The sequence below is a fragment of the Aquila chrysaetos genome, chromosome 1, assembly GCF_900496995.4.
Source record: "Aquila chrysaetos chrysaetos chromosome 1, bAquChr1.4, whole genome shotgun sequence".
Taxonomy (NCBI): Eukaryota; Metazoa; Chordata; class Aves; order Accipitriformes; family Accipitridae; genus Aquila; species Aquila chrysaetos.
In genome coordinates this window covers 6,190,460-6,212,278 of record NC_044004.1, presented here as the reverse complement: position 1 = coordinate 6,212,278, position 21,819 = coordinate 6,190,460, and the positions used below count along the sequence as shown (strand labels likewise).

Genomic DNA, 21,819 nt, shown 5'->3' with positions numbered 1-21,819 from the left:
GTCAACGGTTTTATGTCTTAAAGGATGAGGTGTGGAAAAGAGAGAAGGAAAAGAGGGAGAGAGAGAGGGAAAGAAAGAAAGAGAGAGAGAAGGAAAGGGTTTCACCAGTCCTGGGTCCAGCACTGGTCCAGCCAGCGTAGAGATCCAGTTCCAGAGGGCACGCGCTGAGAACTCGTTCTCCCTTCTTTTATAGCGTGTTAGTCGGTGGTCTCGACATGCGCAGTTCACGTTCCCCGGGGTTCTCTGGAATCAGTCGGTGAGCTTTGGGGAGGTCATTGCAGAGTTGCCTCTCTTTCCCTGCTGGCACGACCGCTTAAGATAGAAGCACAGTCCCATCCTCCATGGGGCCTCCTCCTCCGGGCGCATACGCTGTGCTCCGTCTCCTGATCACTTAAGATAAGCAATTATGGCTTTGGAGAAGCGTGGTCCCACCCTCCGGGGGGCCCTCTCCTCCGGCCACATTGTCCTGTTCATAAAACTCCAGCTTTTTTACAGAGGCCGTTTTCTCCACCAAAGTTCTTTAACGAATGTTTGAGACATTGGCTATAATTTGTCAGACCGTCACACCATCAGTCCAGAGTCTTGTCATGTCTGGTCTGTATAGAAACCCATGGCTTGCTTGAGATTATTTGCTTCATCCATTTTGTGGTCCTATTAATAGCGTTGGCTGGCTTGTACAACTTGTTATTTCTTCCCAATTTGGCGTTTACTTGAAAAACACCCAACCCTCGCTCTAGAATTAGACTTGTAAGACACAACCCAAAGCCACAATACCTTGTTCAAAAGAGGCAGAGGGGACATGGCCGCATCAAAAAGCAGCAGCTGGTTTAATGCTCTTCCATCATCAACAAAACAAACTACATTTGGTGTTAAGAGTTTCACTTTTAACAGCCTGATCCCCACCGTTACTGCGTAGAGAAGTGTGTGATTACTCTTTCCATACCTGTTCTCCTAGAGGTACCGCTCCCACCCTGTTTGTGAGCGTTGGACTCAGTAGCCATGTAACAATTTAAAACATACCCTGCAAACTTTATTTTTATGCACGTTAATTTACTTGCATTTATGTATTGTAAATATAGAACTGCAGAAGGATCTTTCAGAGACTGGGCGATACAGGGGCAGGTGAAATTTGGAGTAGGTGAATGTGAAGTGATGCATGCAAGGAAAACCAGTCCTGGCTTTGCTATAAAATAAGGAGCCAAATATTGCCATTCAGGGGTGAAGATTTGGGTTAAGATAGGTACTACCATGGAAACATCAATTCAGTGCCCAGGAGGAAAAGCAAATCAGATGGTAGCAGGTGGGAAGGAAATTGGATATAAAATAGAGAACACAGCTATGTCATCGTATGCTCCAATAGTCCAGTTCGTGGTCAATGCGTTGTATAAATCCTTGAATGCTGTGTGTTGGTCTCACCCCCTCATCTCGAAGAGGGGACTCAAAAAAGAAGTAGTAGGACAAAAAAAGGTTCAGAGAAGGGCAAAATGGAGGATCAGAGGTCTGAGATGGGTTTTGTGTAGGCAGGCTAGGACTCTTTAGCCGGAAAACACAATTTAAGTGGATACACTAAAGTCTCCAGAATCGTGAGTGATTGGGAGGGAGTGGAAAAGGATTGATTATTCACTGCCTTTTCCAATACAGAAAGTAAGGGGCAGCAGATGAAGCTGACGTTGGTGAGGCTGAAAGCAAATGAAGTTGTCCTTCACCCACGAATGTCCCTGCCAAAGGACACTGAGGATGCAGAGCCTGGACAAATGCTTGGAAGAGAGGTCCACTGTGGCTTACTCAATAGATAGGAACAGGCTCAGGAAGTCTTTTCAGTTAAAAGTAGTCTGAATATTAAGGGAAAGTGTCATATATGATTGTCTTGTCCTTGTTATTCCTTAGCCATCTGTTTGTAGCCAGTGTTGGAGACAGAACAGTCATCCAGTTGGACCTTTGCTCTGAACCAAACCAGTCATTTTTATATTCTTAACTTTGAGATCTCATTACAATGTGTCATTCTAGGGAAGCCATTTGCGACAAAACTCCACATCCATTTCCTCTGAAACACTATTAATCTTCCAATTATCTCATTCTTTAATGCAGAACACTTAAAGCTTCCTTAGCTTTTGGCCCTGCACAAGGACATTTATCCCAAGAATGGATCCTGCGGTTCTCCGTAGCTCTCCCAACATCTCTGTCCTCTGCTCCGCAGATACTGAGACAAAAGAGGGGGGGCCAACTCTTTCATGTGGTTACCATTGCGTAGAGAAAGAAACTGTTTTCCGGGTGTGTATGCATTCAGGATATAGGAGATACGTACACATGAACTGCCTACGGCTTTCCAACCTGTGTCTCCAGTTGCATGAGCTGGAAGGTGAGGGGCTGGAGATGGTTTGAACTTCCCGTGGCCTCAGCCCTTCAGGGCAGCAGCATCCAGCCCCGCAGGCCCCGTGTCCGTGTCCCTGTCTGCTCCCGGTGGGACAGGACTCCTTCCACATCCCTTCGGGACTCTCCCTTGCTCGCTTCGCAGCCGTGAGCGGCACAGGGAAGGGAGAAGGGGCTATATCACCACCTTCTCCGTGGCATGCCCACCCATAGATGACACCACTGAGGATGCTATGGCCATCTTTGGTGCATCACACCCCTTCATCCCTCCAGCAGGGACCACTGGAGCAATTCCGTGGTTACCCGGCACCTCGAGCAAGACACCTTTGGTCCTTGAGAGAAGGCAGGTGAGTTTTTCCTTTCTCTGTTTTACAGTCCAGGGCACCCTGGATGCCACTTGGAAGAGGGATAATGGCCAGGAAAGAAGTTTAATCCTGGCCAGGTAGCTCAGTTTGTGTCCCAGCTTTGGGGAGGTGAGAAGGGACCCAGGTTTGGGACGAGGGGAATTTGCACGGCGGCAGCTGCCTTCCCCTGGCATCTCCTTGGGGATGGCGGCTTCAGATCTGCGCAGTGGGATGTGACCCACATTTCTAAGTTATATCAAAATTATCCTGGCTATAGTAGCGATGGGTGATTCAGATTAAAACGAAATGACCTGAGGAAAGGCATATATTTTAGTAATGGCTGTTCCACTGCTTCTCTGAGTCATTTCCTCCTGCATCAAGAGGACTGGAGACATATATTTTAATAACAGCAGTGCCATTTGCAGCTTGTTACTCAGGGCAGGAATATACAATCCCAGCCCCCAGGAATACTTCGTCTCGATTTCTTTGAAGAGACCGACAGGATATATCCCAACTTGAATTCTGCATTCAGTGCTGATGTTAAGACATAATGTTTCGAAGCCCCGTGGCTGGGTGTCAGCACAGCCCAGCACTTCTCCCCGAGGTATCAACCACGCTGTTTACCTCGTGCTAATGCCGGACAACAATTGAACCTTGAGCTTTGCTGAGGAACAGCAGCGGTTCTGCCTGCGACCCTGCCTGCAAGCCGGTCCCCAGGGTCCCCAGCATCTCCTCCCGTGGCGGTACCCGAAGAGACGTCAGACGTGGTGGGACTCGACCGTGGGGTTTTGCGTTTGGCCATGCTGCAAGGTGGAAGAGCAGCGTGCGCCCGGCTCCTCCGAAGGATGCCCTGCCCGTCCCCGGAGGCAGCTGCCCAACACCCAAATTTTCGGCCGCATTTCGTGTCGCCTGCACGGCCCGTCAGCCCCGGCTCTCCGCGCCGGGAGGGAGCAACAGGAAACGTGGTGGGCGAAATTCTGCGTGTGGCTCCGGGGACAGAGATATCTCTTAAGCCACAGCCCTCCTCCCTGCCCAGCCTCGCAGGGAGGGAGGTTGGTTGCGCCCCGTATTTTGGTGCCTAACCTCCCGGCTAGACGTTTTAAGCACAAGGAGAGAAGAAGAGCGGAAAAAAACGCGCGTGGCTTGCCCCTTGGGCAGGGTAAGGCTTGCTCCATCGTGCTGGCAGGGTGGAGGAAGGTGTGGGGTGGGTACGCGGGGCCGACCGCCACGGGTGGTTGGCACCAGCTTGTGGGCTCGTCGTTTCGCTTTGGAGGCACCCATCGCTTTCACGCGGCGAAATCAGGCGTTTTTTTGGTGATCCCCAGCGAAGCTCAAGCCCTTGAAAAACCCAACGTTGCAAAACTTGGCCTGCAGACGCGCGCCGTTTCTGCGGGATCGGGGGTTCTGCTGCGTGATGCGGAGGGTCAGTCCAGTTTGGGCAAGACGAAATGTAACCCTTACTCGTTGCCCGACCCCAAAAAAGTCAAGGAGACAAGCTCATGGGTGCCTGAGTCAGCTCGGCTGCCTGAGGGCTCCTGACCCCTCCAAGGAGCTTTTTGGAGAGGGTGGAGAGGGCTTTGCCATTTGAGCAGGTTTCCTTTTCATATTGACTGCCAGCTGCTTTCCATAAGTGACTCGTCTTGGGGTTTTTTGGTTTTTTTATGTTAAATGAACTCAGTAAGTTGGTTGCGTGAGATCCTCATTGCAACAGCACATAGATATGTTGTAGCTGGCAAAGAAAAAATTCTGTTGATGCCATCATTGGGATTTTTTGGAGTGTTTCACATCTGGTTTTAATTTATTAACTAGATCAGAAAGTGCAAGTAGTAATAATGATATTCCCCAGCTTAGAAGTGTGAGGCAGTCCCCCTTCATACACGTGTATATCTTAAAGGCTAAATGAGAAGTTGAACTTTAGCAGAAAAAGAAGAATGGCTGGGGAGGAACATTATACCTCCTGTCCCGTTGCAAATATTTAAAGCACAGGGAGAGTTTTGTTTCATGTGAAAGCACCACTGGTGTATAAACTCAAAGTAATCTTTCCCATCGCAAGGTGGTAGAGAAGGAAAATACATAGCTTGTACAGATTTATTTTTAACTTGGTCTGATATGTGTTCCAGTTAAATGAATGCTGGAATAACAAATATTTGTATATAATTCCACAGAAGCTGCAGAGCTCACCCTGAGTGCACGCAATATAGATATATTGATATACACAAATATTTATTTCAGCAAGTAATTTAATAAGCAGAAATAATATTAAATAAAAACTGTAATAATGTTAAAGAAACCATTTCTGCTTTATATAAACCAGATATTTAATATATTACTATTTGTGGTTTATTGAATGAAATGCGATGAAGTCCAGGGAAATATAGGCAAGAAGTACTTATGCTGCCTGAAGGTAGTTTTTTGTTCCCCAGTGGTTTTTTTTCATAGCTGTCTGTCCATCTGTATAACTGTCAATCTATATAATAAGACATATATAGCTATATAGATATTATATATAATATATAACACATAATATATAAAATAATATCGATAATATGGTTGTATATAATATATTCAAATGTCATATATAATAGATAACTATATTGAATATATTATATATATTTAACTGTAACAATTAGTTATAATATAACTATATATAATAATATATAGTTAGAAAATTGTCAATATAAATAACTGTCAATATATATGATACAATATTTCTATATTTAAGGTTCCTGTAAATTGTTTGATATATGAAATAGCAGGTGAGGTGGTGTGTGCTGTGGGTGCAGAAGGCTTTTGATCGTTGGATGCTTCTGAAAGACAGGGAAGAGAATTGCCCATGCCCTTTCTCAGGCGTGTGTGTAGGGCTGTGTCTGTGCACTAACAGGGTTCAGGAGAAGCAGGTAAAAACTGGGATGGTTTTTTTGTAGCTTCTGGGACATATCTGGTTTTATACAGTGGCAGAAAAAGACGTTTTGAAATTCCCATTTAACAGGTCTTATCTGGATGCTTAGAAGTCCTGCTGTGAATCCATTTTTCATGCCAGGAGGATATATTTAATGAGCAGCTACCGTGCACGGTGCCGTTCTGGCCAAGGCTAAATGGGAAGGAATTTAAACAGCACTCATGGATATATATATCTCTCCTTTCCCTTTGCACGGATTTCAAGTTTAATCATTTAATAGAGATGTTACTCATCCTTTCTCTGTTAGCGTGCCCAACTCAGCTGTGTTTATGACTCTGCAAAATTATTTTTTTATATATTTAAAAGCTTTAAAATCAGATATATCTTCTGCTCTCGTGTCACTAGCTTGTTTTCAATTGAACGTTTTCAACTGCACCTGATTTGATTTACTTGTTTGTGTTATAAAAACACAGACTATCCACATAAAAATGACTGGGCAGGTTAAAAGAATAAAGAAGAATTGAGCAGTGCCAATATTAGATCAGCAACTGAGATATTCTGGAAAGACTGACAATTTTTTTTTAATCCATTTACAGAAGTTTTACAAAAACATGAAGACTATTTACTGCAATGCCTGAAATACCTGCATTTCTGTTCTGCTTTCTGTCCTTTGAATATTTGAATGCTTTCGGGATATGCATGCACTTTTTATTGAAAGAATAACTGTAGTATTTTTAAGAATACAGAATATATATTCTATATATAGAATATAGAGAGAATATAAATGTGGACCATAAAATAATAAAATAATAATAATAACAACAGATTATTGCAACATGTAATTTTTGACCTCTGTTACAATTCCTTGCCCGATGATTCACGGGGGTGGGCACACCATAGGTAACGCTTTGTACTTAAACCCATAGATCTGCAAAAACCTCCTTGTCCTATTTGAAAGCCTTTTGTCTTTGTCCAGTTTTTGCGGTGTCTCCTTTTGTCATTTAAGATGACACCATTTATTTACTGCTGCCGTGAGGGTTTGGGGTTATATATAAAATCCCATTATTTTCCTTTCTAGGTATGGATGTTCCTTGCTGTGGGGAGGAGGGGGACAGTGGGAGACAGGAGAAGGCTGGTCCATCCTCGGAAGGAAAAGAGGAATAAACGAGGGACTCTTGTTTGCCAGGACATCGTGGCTGGGGTGACACTGTGACGGGTGACGCCGTTACCCGTTTCTTTCCCTCCGTGGATCCGGGCACCGTGCCATTAGCAGAGAGATGCACGGAAATATTTTCCCATTAGTTTTCATGGTGGAAGCTTCCCTTTTCCCCCACGTGCCATAACACAGCATCCCTCACCCTTGGTATCGTCATCGTGCTCTCAGCACAGTGACGAGGTAGCAAAGAAGACCAAAGGAGTTGCAGATATCAGGGGACTGGGCTAATTTTCTCAGACATAAAAGCATCTTTTTATTAGTGTTTCTGTTTCTTTCTTATATATGCTCCGGGAAAAAAGTCTATGAAACGGGAGGAGATTTTTTCCCACCGGCTCTCGCAGTTGTGAAACCTGCTGCTAAAATCTCTCTGAGGTTTACTGTCTTAAAACACCCTACTGATAATTACAGGATTTACTGCAATTTTTTTCATTGTTTCCATTGGCGAGCTGCCCAAACCTATGTTTCAACAGGACAGGTAGCATCCTTGAGTGTTGCTGTCCTCACCTGTTTTCACTTCACACAGATGATGTGGAGTTTGGTTTTCTTTTATTTTTTTACTTTTTCAAATGACAAAGGACCAACGAAGCCAAATTGGGGAATTCAGACATTGAGCAAATTCTTTGCTGCCTGTTACAGTTATTCCCAGGGGTGGGCAGAGAGCCGAGGGGTAAATCCCCATCCTTTGAACGAGTGTTATTGGAATTGGGATAATCCAGTGGCTGAAGTCTATCAAGGTAAGACGGTGCCGTCCCGGGGGGGTTTCAGCGAGGGTCGGACACCGTGGGGATGGCCTGAGCGCGGGGATGGAGGGAGGAGGAGTGGACCGGGCAGGGTTATCCCCGAGGCTGCTCACCTTCCCGTTTGAGAGGAGGATTGGGCTGTCGCAGCCTGCCTTTCGCTGCCCGGACCGGGCGCTGGCTGCTTGGCCGTGGGAGGCCAGATCCTGTGCTGGCTGAGAGGTGGGAGAGGAGAAGCAGGGATGGACATTAAGGTCAGGATGCCTCAAGCGTGGGAAACCGAGCTGGGGTTTCAAAAGCAGCTGCAGGCAGAGGGAAAAACCCCTGGTTTTGAAAGAATAAACCTTTGCCCATGGGAAGTTTCAAAGGGGTTTCCTGATAGCTGTCCTGTAAAAATACATATAATAAAAATAACCTGCTCCTGGGGCGAAGATCTGCGCACCGAGTCCTTGCAGGGTAGAAAAATGGTGGGTTTAGTTCATCTGAGCTTTCACAGAGGCTAAAATGCGCTGCTGGTGTGATGTGTCGGAGGCAGAGATGCTTGGGGACCCCCCCTGCAGCATTCCTGGTGGGATGGGGTCTGGGATCGCCTGAGTGCCTGCGTGAGCATCACAGCCCGGGAAGGCCGGCTCGGCGTGCACCACTGCTGGCTTTATTACTGCGTCATTTAAGGGAAACATCCATCTCAAGGAGCGCCCGTGGCCGGCTTTCAGACCAAGCCCTCTAGAAAAATTTATATTAAAGTGGAGAGCGGCAGCTCCCTGCGGCTGGGAGGGGAGGGAGGGTAAGGCCAGAGGGATGCTGCTGCGCGCCCGCGATGCTTTACGCCCGCACAAGCTCTCCCCACGCCTGCGTTCGCCCGGGCTCTCGCGACTCTGGAGCCACACGAGTCCTTAGCTTGTGGGCAGCTGTAAGGACGCACGCGATGTGCGGTACAGGAGATTCCCCGCCGCTTCCCCAGCAGTAAAAATAGCTGGGGGAAGGAGGTATCTGGGCCACCTTCCCCTTGCGCTCGCTGCAGGTGATACAGCCTTGCACCGGTGCCCACGTTGGAGCAGAGACGTGGGGCTGGGGATGCGCCCGAGAGCGAGCGTCCACCGCCTGCGCTCAGCAAGGTGCCGAATTTCCAGCCTTGCTAACGTCCCCGGGGAGACCTGCCCTGCTTCTGGCACGGCGCGGGGCTCAGCACCCACGGGCGTCGCTCAGGGCTCAGCACCCACCGGCATCAATCAGGGCCGGGCCAGCACATCGCTCGGGGCTCAGCACGCCCAAGGCTCGGCACACGCGAGTGTCGCTTAGGGCTCAGCACCCGCGGGCATTGCTCGGGGCTCAGCACCCTCTGGCCGCGCTGCTGGGCTCAGGGCCAGCCCCCCGCCGCCGCTGCCTGCTCTCGGGAGCGGTGTTGGCCTTCAGGCTGAGCCAGGTGTTTGGCCTTGGGTACATCGCTTTGTCTGGCTTTCCTCTCCCACCCTTGGCTGTTTGCAATCTCCTGCTATCTGTCCCCCCGGGAGAAGACATCCCTCCCAGACCTGCTAGCCACAGAGCTGTTTTTCTGCTTTAACTCTTGCTTGGGCAGAGGCCGTGGCTCCTTGCTCGCCACGCAGCCGTGTCCCGCACCGACTGCGGCCACAAGACACCAGCCTGCAGAGCAAAACGGCTGAGCAGCGTACTCACTATTTCTAACAAACGTGCTCGCGCAGAGCCTTTACAAGCTGCGCAGCGACCTGCCCCTGCTGCCTGCCGGTTGCTCGCAAAGTGTTCGTTAGCAAAGTCTGATCAACCAGCGTTAGCAGGAGCAAACGAAAAGCACCCGTGAGCTGTGCCGTGGGTGAACAGAGAGGAGAGACAAGAAGATCCCAGAGCATCTTTCCAGCCCATCTGAATTCCTTTGGTACACCAGCCCCGGTGCCCCTGGTGCAGAGCCAGCCGTGGTGTTTGCCCTGCTCAGCACCCTTTGAGAAATGCTCAGCATGCTGCAGAATCCGGCCCGGTCCCTTTGCCAGCCATTGGATCAAGGGAAAATATTAAAGTCATGGTCTGTCGCAGGAAAGAATTGTCTGTCTTGCAGTGCAAGCCCACGTCCGTCCCGTGCAATGTCCTTCCCGGGTCACATCCAGGCAGGGCTCAGCATCGTGCAGGGGAGGGTCCGTAGCTTCTCCCTGCCTGCTGGAGATGGGGGGAGCCAGCGGGATTTACTGCCTGTGCATGCGAAGCCAGAGCCTCCTCCGCAGACCTGGGGAGAGATGGTGTCCGTCAGCCCCGGGACCTCCTCCGAGCTCCCCATCCTGCTCCCGGGGGGTCCCGGGGCCTGACCCCCCCTCATCGTCCCCCGGGGCTGGCGGCATGCTTACGGTGGAGGCGGTGGGCCGTGGGGACCAGGCTCAGCAGGAGGACCAGGACGCTGGTGGCCAGGGGGACCCAGACCAGGGGGCTGCAGGCACCTGGAAAGCAGGAGGAGACACGGTGTGGAGCTGCCCTGCCAGCTCAGCACCCAGCATCATCCTGCCCTGGCAGCTTTAGGGGATGGAGCGTGGGGTGGGAAAGGGAGAAAAGCAAGGCAGGTCCTTAGAGGAAGGGTGGAGGACGTGACCGTCGCTCTGGGGTATCCCTTGGAGGATGCATTACACCTGAAGGCATTGCAGGCAACTTAGCTATGAGTCACGATAACCTAAACTGAAATATATTCTGGCCCCTAAACCCTTGTATATCCCCGGGAACCACTCCTAAAGGCAGAGGTCAGCTCCATCCAGAGCACTGGCTCTAGGTGGACCCAGATGCCCACCCTGCAGGGTCACGTTGTGGTTGCCCCCACCCCAGGACAAACTCCAGCTGAACCCTGGGGACCCCAGGAGCTCCGCAAACCCCTTTTGCAAGGCCGCCTGAGCCCACCCGGTGCCGTACCTTTCTGGTCAGCACCTTTGCTTTTGGTTACGCACCGCACGGGCTTTTTGGAGAGCGGCGCCTGAGTGGTCTTCGGAGGCGGAGGCAGAACGTCAACTGGTGGATAAAGAGGAGAAGAGGATGGTCAATATGGCACCGAGTGCAGTGGAGATCTCAAACAGCAGGCAAGAAGGGCTGGGAATTTTGGCTTTTAAAATGAGCCCCATCCAGCGACCCCTGCAAAGGGCTGGGTTATCCGGAGGGGCTGGGAGCTTGACCTGATCCTCTCGGTGGCCACAGAAGTTACCAACAGCTTGTAAAAGCATTAATAAAGCAATGTACTAGGCAAACAAGGGCAGAAGGCAGAGAAAAAGGAAACTTCTTTGAGCTACATTTACTGCCAGGCACCATCTCATCAGCGTTGCACAAAATTACGGGTAGCAGGAGATTTCAGTAGCACTGGGAGGTTTTAAAGAATCCCTGGATCTTTTCCATATTCAGATTGCTCTAATCTTTGCTCAAAATTGGATTTTTTTTTTTTTTTTCTGGTAAAATAAGGGCAGGATTTATTATGGTGTATCTAAATTACAATGGAGCACATACATCTCTGTAACGTTGGTCAGGAAAATATCCCACTAATGTCATCAAATAGCTGTACACCTGACCGCTCAAACTCCACTTATTCAAAACTCTGGGTGATTGAAAACTATTTTTTTTCTGCTTCTATACGGGACTGAAATTCCTACGGAAACCACCGTTCTTTTACATGGAAAGACGAGACATCAGGTGACTGGGATTTATCTGGACAACTTCTCCCTTACTTTATAATAAACTTAAAGAAAAGGAACTTAAAAGACAATTTGTTTTATCATGTGTACTAAATGAAAAAAAGAAAATACCCAGCAAGGCCTGAGTAATCTCAAAACACCTGTTGGTGTTTAGTTTTAAATTGGACTGTCCTTGATCATGCTGAATTTCAACCCTGTTTTTCATCCTTTGCTTTGCACATAGATATGTGCCCAGTTGATAAAAACCAGTTCTCATTTATCTCAAACCAGCTTTTCTTTGAGCCGGCAAGAAATCAAAAGGAATTTCTCAGCCAGCTCAAGGTGAAGGGCTTATTTGCGAAAAAAAAAAAAACCCCAAACCAAAACCAGAAAGGTTGGGACACAGGAGATGCTTTAGAGCCAGCAGCCATAGCTGCATCTTGGTTAAATAAGAAGTTATTTGTTTCCCTAAAAGTCTGCAAAGAAAGGGCTGAATCCTACTTCAAACGCATTGGTTTTTCTATACCACCTCCTGCTTGGTGGTCAAGGGGAAAATGCTGCTGTCTGACCCAGGGTCTGTAAAGCATCATTCCCCCAATGCCACCCACAGATAGCTCTGATTTCTGGCTGGAGCTCCCCAGTGGTGCTCGGTTGTGAGCTTTGAGGAATAAACCCCAATTCAATCCTTTATGTGAAGGACAGGCCCGAAACCTGCAGTCAGATCCACCCCAGCGATGCGAGGGGTGATGTCCTCTGGCCTTGATGCCGCTCTTGCCACTTGGAGGAAAGGTAAGGAAAAACCGGGAGCTGAGCAGGGCACACATCCAGCCTCTCATCCAAAGTACTACAGGGGATGAGGAAAATGCAGGGTATGGCAATACTGGGGGCTGAGCATCTTCCCATGGAAATCCTAAGATGCTAGGACCAACGCGGTGCTCAAGGCATGACCGCAGCAGAGCAATTGCTGGTGGCAAAAGGACTGTCACATGCAGCTGACCTAAAATGTAGCTATTTTCTGTATTTTCTGCCTTATCTGGTCTCATAGGTCTCTTCGGAAAAACCCCAGAGCCCTAACCTTGCACCTCAAAATTGCAAAGGGTCCACCAACATGCATCACCCCTCGCCCTGGGGACCTCATCACAGCCTGCCGGTGGCACATTTTGGAGCCCGGGGGGTGGTGCTTACCCACACTGAGCTGCGTCCCGCTGCCCAGGAGGAGCTGGGAGGACTGGGAGATGGAGCAGTAATAGGTGCCGTTGTCCGAGGCATGGAGGTTACAGACGTGCAGGCTGTAAGAGGTGCGGGAACTTCCCCCAGGGACACTAAACTTGTCCTCGCTGATGTTTGTGCCGTATATGGCTTTGCCAAATGGGTTGGAAAATACCAAGAACTCGAAATTTTGCTTCTCCTGGCTCCAGCGGTACCAGTACACCCCAGCATGCTCCGTCTTCAGCTCACAGAGGATTTCTATTTTATCGTTAGTTTGGGCTAAAATACGGTGTGGAGTCTTGGATAGAAGTAGATTTGTAGAGAAACCTAAGAAAAAAGAGAGAAATACAGAGTTGTTACTTTCTTTTCATTGATGTTCTTCCATGCTAAGTACAGATTTTCTTTGTGGACTTAATAAGGTCAAGTAGTCACAGAGCAGGGGATCATACAAGCAAGAAACGGGATCATCTTTATCAGGAACCTCAACCCATAGTCCCTCAGAGGCCTTTTTGGGTTGCCCAGCTATTTTTTGGTCAAGCCTAGTTATACAGGTAGATTTTTGCCTCATAAACACTCATCTAGGGAGGAGGGTCAGTGGCACAGAGAGAGATGGAGGGATGATTTTGACGGTGTCCCCGGGGCTGTATGCACAGGGAAGGGCATCCCCACCGGCTCCTGCAGATGTCCCCCTCCCACCCTCCCTTTTCTCTCTCATTTTTCAGAGAGGCTTCACCTCTATTTCAACAGATTTTTTTTTGAACCTCTAAACTTATTATTTGCCAGATTTTTGTTCTAACAGAAGCAACACTGACAAACTTCAGATGGCATCTCAGGTACAGAAAAAGACCAAAAAAAGATGCAAAACATCTCAGAATGAGCCAGTTTGATATTAGTTTTCAGACGACATTAGTTTTGTATGAATTTTGAGACCTGTGGAAGGAAAGGGAGTGAGGGGTAGCGGTGGGGTTGAAAGCTTCGGTTTGGCATCGCATCGCTGTGTTTGGGCTTTGCAGCTTTTGTAGAAATTATCTATCTGAATCGTCTTTGGCCCAGGCAGATGTGAGCGGTGTCTGTGAGCGAGGATGTGTCCTTGTGAAAAGAATAACAGGTGACTCGTGATCCTTTCTGTTCAGCAAACAGTCCTACAAAGCTGCAGATAACCCGAGACCGAATGAAAAACAGCCCTGTGAAGATAAGGATGCTCTCGCTTCCCCCGTCTCTTTCCCAGGCGCGTTTTAAAGCCATGCGAAAAGCTCACCAAAATACATTTTTTGGCTTTTTAAACCTTAAAATGTCCCTATTCCTTCAAAATCCCAAAGCTGCTTACCGTAGTTGTTGCAAACAGCCTCGTGCAGCCCTGCAAACCCAGTGGTGCGGGAATGGGTTTGCATGACCACAAAAACACCTGAAGCCATCCTTGTGGCCCATGGCCCTGATGTCCCCCATGTCCCTGATGGGGACAGGCAGAGGAGAGGGCTCTGGTGACTGACACAGGTCCAGAGCCTTCCTCTGTCCCTGCGCCGATGACCCCATCGGCTGCCGACACGCTGCAGAGACGAGCAGGCTTCAGCCCTAATATTGCAATGCCGAAATTCAGGCATTGCACAGCAGCCGCAGCATTTCACCACATCCTCTGGTGCTGCGACAATATAAATGCCTCCTTGTTATTAAAATACGTTTTTCCAGGTTTTGGAGTGCAATCCTCTCAAACTTCGCTCTGGCAAACACCTGTGTGGTTTTTTTTTTTTAGGGGATGAATGTGCGTGGCCATGGGCATCGTGGCTTCAGGGTCTCCTTGGCTGCCCTGAGGTCTTGCTCCGCTGGGCATGGGAAACTTAATCCCCCAAGGAAAACCTTTTCCTCGAGCTGTCGGAGAGATTATTAGATGAATCACAACGGATGAGAAGGGATCCTGGGAAATGCTCAGCTCAGCTCTGAGCCAGTGGTCAAACTCCAGTGGGGTGAGCTGGGATGGAGCCAGAGCGGAAAAATCTCATCCTCTACCACACCTTCATCCCCCAAAACCTCCCTGTTCCCTTCCCCAGTGTATATTCTCACAGAGGAACATGGAGAATCAGGGTCGGATGGGTTTGTTTCCACGTGCTTGCCAGACCAGCCTGCAGCAGCTCAAAAACGGTCCCTTTCCCTTTTGCACGTGCAGAGCAAACTCTAAATTATTGGGGTTTTCTCAGCGGGGACTCCTCCGTATAGATCTATAGGATAGTACTACCTGTATATAGGTGTCGATAAAGCGCATTGGGCTGTTTGCTGCCAGATAGGCCATGTTATGCCGTGGCTGGATGACCATCACAGGACACGAACAAAACACCCTGCAGTCCTGGCAGCCTCTAGTGAGGATGCTGAGCAGCTGTGGACCAGCTTTGGGCATCGTCCCAGGCGACCAACTTGAGCTGCCACCCTAATATATACATTTAATGGGTGTTTCAAGCTCTCAACTTTTTCCACCTAAGAACTGATGGCACAATTTGTCCTGTAAAGCGTAATTCTACCACTTTGCCATGACATCAACTGTATATATTCAGTCCAGACCTCCTGCAACCTGTCTGCAATATGTAGAAGGCAGCATGGTTTTATAACACACTGATTCCAGCTGTGGCCCTTGGGAAACGTTCAGTCCTTGGATAGATTTAGAAGAAAATTTGATGGGATGTTTATTGTCTTCATGTTACACAGGCAGCATAGAGAGGTGCAACTTTAACTTCTCCATCAGCAGCTTCCCACTTTTAGTCTGCACTAAAAGAGTGCAGTAAAAACAAACTCTGCAGTGTCTATACCATTATAAATTGCACTATAAACAGAATAGAATAGAATAGAATAGAATAGAATAGAATAGAATAGAATAGACTATTTTAGTTGGAAGGGACCTACAATGATCATCTAGTCCAACTGCCTGACCACTTCAGGGCTGACCAAAAGCTAAAGCACGCTATTGATGGCATTGTCCAAAATTATGGGTTCAAAGGTAGTAATATCCTGTAGCTTTATACTATACCTGTATATTTAAACTTCCATCATCCAGATGCTGTGCAACGAATCCCACGTGCTGGAGTGGGCTGGAGAAGAGGCTCCAGCGTGATTTTAGGTGCCCTCAACCCTTAAAAGCTGTGTCCCTCTTACCTGGGATCTGCAGGCAGACGCAGAGATGGAGCCACAGCCTGGCCATGGCGGTGGAGTCAGCAACGGAGGGGTTTTGTGCCGGTTGCCCCTTTCCACACACAGCCACCTCTTGGTTGTGGGGCTAGCTTCACCCCAGGAGGTTCTCGTCCGTCTCGGTACGGATGTCTCGCCGACGGCTGCCAAAAAGCATCTGCCGCGGCAGCGCCCGGAGCCTCAGCCCAGCAGCTGCTTCTGTGCTGAGCCCCCGAACCAGGTGTGCACCAGGGCGGCAGCCCCACGCGCTTCTCCAGCACCGCACGAGATCCCCTGAAATCCCCTTTAGGAAGAAAAAAATGAAAGCTCGTTGATTTTTAATTATGATTTCTTCATATTTCATCACCTAGCTTCTTTCCTCCTTCTTTTAATCTAGTTCCGCGCAATTAAAAAATGACAAATGTCGGAGCTTGGCTTTAAAAATAAAAGCAGGAAAGGATGAATTTTGGCTGGTTTCTCCTCTGCTGAAATAAAAATGCATTCAAAATAAGGCAAAGATGCAATGTGAGCCGTGGGGTTGTTTTCTTCAGCAGAATCTTTAGCAGGAGGTGTTTTTCTCCAGGCCTGGAAAATGCTGAACGCCAAACTAGCTCACCATAAAGCAGAGGTGTGAGGCATCACAGAAAACTTTGAAGCCAAGAGCAAGAAACCTCAAACAAATTTAGTGGCTGAAAAACCGCAAAAATAAGGAAATTCTGGTGGGGCTCCCCACCTTGCAGCGGGCGCTGCTTTGGTAGCTGTGACAGTGCCTGGCTCATATGCAGAAATATTTAAATGATAGCCAAAATATCAGAGTGGCTTTGAAATGTCTTTGGGAGGAAGAGGTTTGAAGGACTCGGGGTTTGGGATTGAAAGAGTGAAATACATGATGTGAAATTACAGGGGTGAACTGATGTCAGCAGCCTTCAGTATTTCCATGTTTGGGAAAAAAAAATGTACATTATTTATTATTTTTATTTATTCACTGCCCCCTTGACTGCCAAATGGGGTTTGGTTTTCTTTTATGCCCTACTTGTGCAGATACTCATGGTCCTTACAAAGTCTCAGCATCTCCCTGGGGCTGGCTCCCTGGTGAGGGGGGGTTTCCCGGGGGGGGTCTCACGTGGGGGCACTGAGAAACCTCCCCTGGGGTTTGAGTCGGCGGACGAATCGGAAAAACGATTTTGCATCTCATGCAGTGCAATTTTTTGGTCCATTTTGCACCAGATTTTTCCATGCTGCTGTAACACATCCCCTCCCCATTTCTGTTTAAAATAATTTCCTGCTCAAAGCAGGTTGCTAACCACTAAAAGCCTCGCGACGAAGGGCTCCGCTGCTAAAATTTAGGGTTGGCTGAATCACTCCTTAACTCTTTGCTGGCAGGAGAAAGTAATTTCAGTGCTTTCAAACGCATTTCAGTGCTTTCAAGGGCTCGTTTTCAGAGCTGAGCCCCCGGCTTCTCCCCTCCTTACCTCCTGCTTGCCTTTCCCCTCGCTCCACATTGGGACCTCTCCAGAACTGGGTGTAGGCACCTCTTTTTTGGGGGAGGAGGGGATGCTTGCCTGCAGTGCTTTTACCTATAGGGTGTCTCCTACGGAAAGAAAAAGGAATATTTGCGATGTAAAAGCATAGTGTGTGTGCTGCAAGAGGGATTCATTTTCAATTTTCTTTTAAGCTGCTGTTTATATGCCGTTGAGCTATTTACTGGCAGCCAAGCTGTTCTCAGGACTGGATGGTGCTCCTACAAGAAAACATTTTGGAGATGGAATGCCTTTGTCTGGCAGCATATCGCCGACAAAAATGAAAGCACTGTGGGAATGTGCAGGCGAGCAGGTGCTGTTTATAACATCCCCACATTGTTTGGGGCTGCTGTTCTGGGAAGAAAGTAGGGGAGGAAAAAACCATGTCAGTTGAACTATCTGTTAATACAAGCAAGATCTGTTGGTGACCTTGCTGGGGTACAGCGGCTCCTCATCACAAGTGTTTGGCTCACAGCCGGGGCAAGATTTGGGAGATCGCTGAATTTTAGTGTATTATTAGTGTTTTTCAGCTGCACAATTCCTAGGGGGAATTTATTCTTTTTCTGAAAGGAAAGACAATCATCCCGGTCCCCAGCCCGGCCACGTCCCTGCCCCATCTTGGTGCTCTCCCTGTGGGTCTCCTCCTCGCACATCCCAGGGGGAAATAGCCCCTCTTCTTTTTCTCAGCCCACATTTCATGTACCTCACCACACCGACACTAATTCCCTGTGCTTTCACCAGCTTTGTTGTTACATTTTCAACTTCTAATTTTCTCCCTGTGTTGGGTTTCTCACAGCAAAGTGTTTGCTCTCAGGGGGTTGGAGCAAAGCAATGGGGCAGGAGAAAGTGGTCTACAGACAAGAAGCGAGACCTCTCTGGGGTTTCATCTCGGCTAAACTCCCATGTTGCAGCAGAGGTAATTGCAGCTGGGCTGTAAATGCCAGGCTGGAGGAAGAGTTGTCATAAAAAATAAGGAAAAATCTGTTCCCTCTGTGCTTTCTGGGATACAAGGGCTGATTTTGGGGATCGAGGAGGGCTGCTCAGCCTCAAGCTTGGTCCAACAGAGCCAGTACTGCAGGACCTGGAAATAAGGGCCCACTGGGGATAATGGGCTGCTGGATGGAAACTCCCCAGGACTCAAGCAGCCACGGGTGAACAATTTTTTGCTTTTAAAATTTTTTTAAATGATTTTATTCTGGGGAAGAGTATAGCTTCTGGAGTATTTCATTAGGGGGAACAGCAGCAATGAAAATGATAGCATTTTCACCGAGTACTACCTTTTTCTTAGTGTAATAGCAGAAACAAAATCAAGTGGGTCAAGTTTTCTTTTCTAAACTGCTCTGAGCTAAGATGTGGTTTGTAGGGTGAGGTTGGGGGGGGTCTGTCTGCCTCTGCAGGTGCAGATTTACAGCTGTACTTCAGCTGATGCAATTTCACAGTTGAGGCTCCTGACATGTCGCGGGATAGCCCCAAGGTATATGCCAGCGTGCAGTGGGCTGGTTTGTGGCATGGAAAAATGCTGCTTTTGAAGTCCAGAAGCCAAAATGGACCTAAACTACATATTGTATGAATTTTCCTGCCATCTCGTCTCTCCCCAGCAAGCAACCTGTGCTTGGAGGGGGAGCTTTGGGGGACCGTGTGTGTTACAGGTGTCAGGTGTGAGCCCCATGTGCGATCTCCCCCCAAAACCCAGGTGCTTACGGTGTGTGCGGCAAGCGAGGGGGCCTTTGGGGGACTTTGGGAGGATGGATGCTGAGGGGACAGGCTCCAGCTCTCCCTCTTCAGGGCACTTGGTGTAAGCAGAGGGTAGCATAAGCAAGCTGTGACTAATTCTGGGCCCTGCCAAAACAGATAAGGGGCAGAGCAGCTGCTGCCATGTGATGCCAGCCTCCCTAATCAGTGCCGAAGAGGATAAGGAAAGACAAGGAAAGTGTCCTTGGGAAGACAGGGGGAGGGATGCAGCACCTGCAGGCGGACGAGCCACTGAGGACGTAAGCAGAGGCCAAACAACAACCTGCCAAGGGTATAAAAATCCACCGGAGTGAGACCTCGCAACCACCTTGACTTTAAAGGTGCCGAATCTACGGGAGCTCTGCAGCAACCGTCTCCAGGTGCCCGGGACCGCCAGGACGTCCAGCCAAGGATTGGTGAGATCTTATTATTGGGGTCGTACTACGCCTCTGCTTTGCTTTGCCTATTCCCGCACCCCTTCCCCGTCCCCTCCCCGGGAGCCGGCGGGTCGCGGCGGCGGTCCGCTCGGCCGCGGCCACCCATCCTCACCTTCCCCTTCCCTCGCTACCACGCTTGGCATCTCCCCCGGGGAGGCTTTTCGGAGGGGTTGGTCGCAGCCTTCCTCTGCGGGTGGGTCGGTGGTGCTGGTGTTATGGTAGCTTTGCCCTGAGACGGAGCTGTCTCTGATCTCGTTCCCCTCACCATGATGACCGACATCGTTAGCAACTGGAAGCTGGAGCAGTTTGTGCTCCAAAAGTGTCTCCCCCCAGTTTGGTCCCCGGGGGCATTCCAGGGCCCGGAGGCGTACCAGCAGCTATGCCAGCAGTGGGAGAGCTGGTCGGAGGAGACCAAAAAGCCCAAACCCACAAACAAGTGCAAGAAGCGAGCGGCTTTGCAGGGTTTGTTGATGGTGGGCAGGGAGTTGTCCAAATTGCTGAAGGAGGCTCTTGAGAGCGTGCAGAAGTTGGAGCAGGCTAAGGGTGAGCTCAAAATGCAGGTGGACAACCTGCAGGCAGAGGTGCAGGGTTTGTGCGGGGACTCTCTGCGGAGCGCGGTGGAGATCACCCGGCTGGAGAGCAAGCTGGGTTACGAGAAGCTGAAAACGGAGGAGCTAGAGAAGGAGGTTGGCAAGTGGATTGGGGAGACTCACGATGCGCAGAGCGCGGTGCGGGCGGTCCTGCAGGACGTCCAGAGGGACCGGGGCACTGGCCCCGATCACAAGGTGTGCCACGCCAAGATCCAGGAGCTGCAGGCGGAGCTGGGGGTGTCGAGGGGCATCGTGGCCGCCATCCAAGGCAAGAGGAACCGGTTTGGGAATGGGGAGGGGGAGGACTCCCTGGACCCGCACCCGCCTCACTACGACTACGAGGACGATGTGTGGGGTGCCAACGGCCCCACCAGGCCGTCCCCCTACGCTCCTCTGCGGGAGGAGATGTGCCAGCTGCAAGGAGGGGAGGTGGAGGCTTCCAAAATAAAAAAGAGCCCCCCCGATGAGCCGGCCGGCCATGCCCCGCTCCAGGCCATAGACACCAACAGGGCCGTGCTCTGGTTTACCCCTGAGCAGCTCAAGACGGTGGGGAAGATGCTGGGGCCGTTGACAAAGGAGACAGCGGTCAACTGGCTGTCCAGGGCTCAGCGGCTGCCCAGGTGCCAGAGTGGCAACTCAGTGAGTGACCTGATAGATATTGTGAGAAAATGCATGAAACCGGACGATTTTGCGGTGCTGCCGGGGGACGTGCAGATGGGCAATGTGCAGGACATCAGGGATGTCCAGCTGGCCGTGCTGAAGGTGTTCTTCCCAGAGGTCAACCCCTTAGTGCTCTTCCACCAGGAGAAGCAAAACCCCGAGGAGCGGCCGGACGCCTATGTTAACCGTAAGAAGATGCTCTACCAGATGGCCGGGCTGCCTGGCTCAAAGGATTCCCCCCTCAATTTTGATAGGCCCGAATTCAAGGAGCCGCTGGTGGTGGGGCTGACCCCCCCGTTGCGGGTGATTGCTGGTGGGGATGCGGCCAGAAAGCCGCTGTCAGAGCTGGAGCAGATCCTGACCCAGAATTTTGAGCTGCAAAAGCAGGCGTTCCCGGGGTACATGCTGGGGGGGAAGAAAGGGAAAACCTCAGCCGTGTCCTTCCAAAACGTGGGGATGAGAAAAATGCAAGGAGACAGCCGAAAAGATCCCGATGGCAGGGGCGGTTTGGGGAAGGAGAACCAGCAAGGGCTGAGGTTTCAGAAGTCCAACCCTTGGCGGGCTGAGCTGAGGAAGCGCTTGATAAAATACGAGAAGCAGGAGGATATCGATGGCTTGCCGGATGCGGAGCTTTTCCGAAAACTGGCCCTGCATGAGGCCAAAAAGCACAGCAGCTCCAACCCGATTGACCCGGGGTCTAAGGCTCAGCAATAGGGCTGCCAGGCACCCGCATCGCCCCTTTTTGTGGCACCGATTAAGACCGATTCATGGGGGCGCCTGATAGTTGATACAACTATCGGAGGAGGGGTGCTTGGACAAGTGATGTTAATTGATACTGGTGCCTCTTACTCGATTCTGAGTATGACCCCTGGCGAAGCCGGGCTCTTCCAAACTTGCGAAATTATTGAATTGACAGGGCCGAACGGCCAAAAATCCTCAGTGCCGTTCACAGGGCCCGTACCCTTTGAAATTGGGACTGCCAAAGGGTCTGAAAAATTTGGGAAAATGGAAATTAAGGGAAAGCCAGGAATTTTAGCAATCTCTGCGCTGACAAAGATGGGGGTGGTGGTGGACCTGGCAAACCAAGCGCTATTACGCTGCCCCCAAAGTGATGTGCCCATCATCCCGGCAAGCCACAGGGTGATGGCGGTGAAAGCCCCCGAGCTCCTGGTCCACCCTCAGTGGGAGCCCCGGGTGAAACGGGTCACAGAGCGATTCCCCCAGGTCTGGGCAAAGAACAAGCTAGACTGCGGGCAGATCGATGCTGTCGTGGCAGTCAAAGGGCCGGATCCCCCTCCTCAGCCACAGC

The 21,819-nt window shown here is 49.9% G+C and overlaps 2 protein-coding genes across 3 annotated transcripts; one reads left to right on the top strand and one right to left on the bottom strand.

The window, feature by feature from the left end:
• The first annotated feature begins 510 nt into the window (after window positions 1-510).
• LOC115341020 lies at window positions 511-21,227 on the top strand. Of its 2 annotated transcripts, none has more exons than XR_003923266.2 (2): window positions 511-3,873; window positions 6,692-7,085. XR_003923266.2 is itself a non-coding variant. In XM_030013163.2 (2 exons), exon 2 carries the CDS (start codon window positions 19,527-19,529, stop codon window positions 21,222-21,224), a length of 1,698 nt encoding a protein of 565 aa, XP_029869023.1. In that variant the 5' UTR covers window positions 511-3,873; window positions 18,944-19,526; the 3' UTR covers window positions 21,225-21,227. The 2 variants fall into 2 exon arrangements, 1 of the variants encoding a protein (XP_029869023.1); XM_030013163.2 differs by lacking the exon at window positions 6,692-7,085 and adding an exon at window positions 18,944-21,227.
• CD8B (CD8b molecule) lies at window positions 9,473-15,678 on the bottom strand. Its single transcript, XM_030007941.2, has 5 exons — window positions 15,561-15,678; window positions 12,399-12,749; window positions 10,468-10,563; window positions 9,918-10,007; window positions 9,473-9,799 (listed from the first exon to the last, which is right to left on the bottom strand). The coding sequence occupies exons 1-5, from the start codon at window positions 15,604-15,606 to the stop codon at window positions 9,759-9,761; spliced, it is 624 nt and encodes a 207-aa protein (XP_029863801.2). The 5' UTR covers window positions 15,607-15,678; the 3' UTR covers window positions 9,473-9,758.
• Window positions 21,228-21,819: the final 592 nt, after the last annotated feature.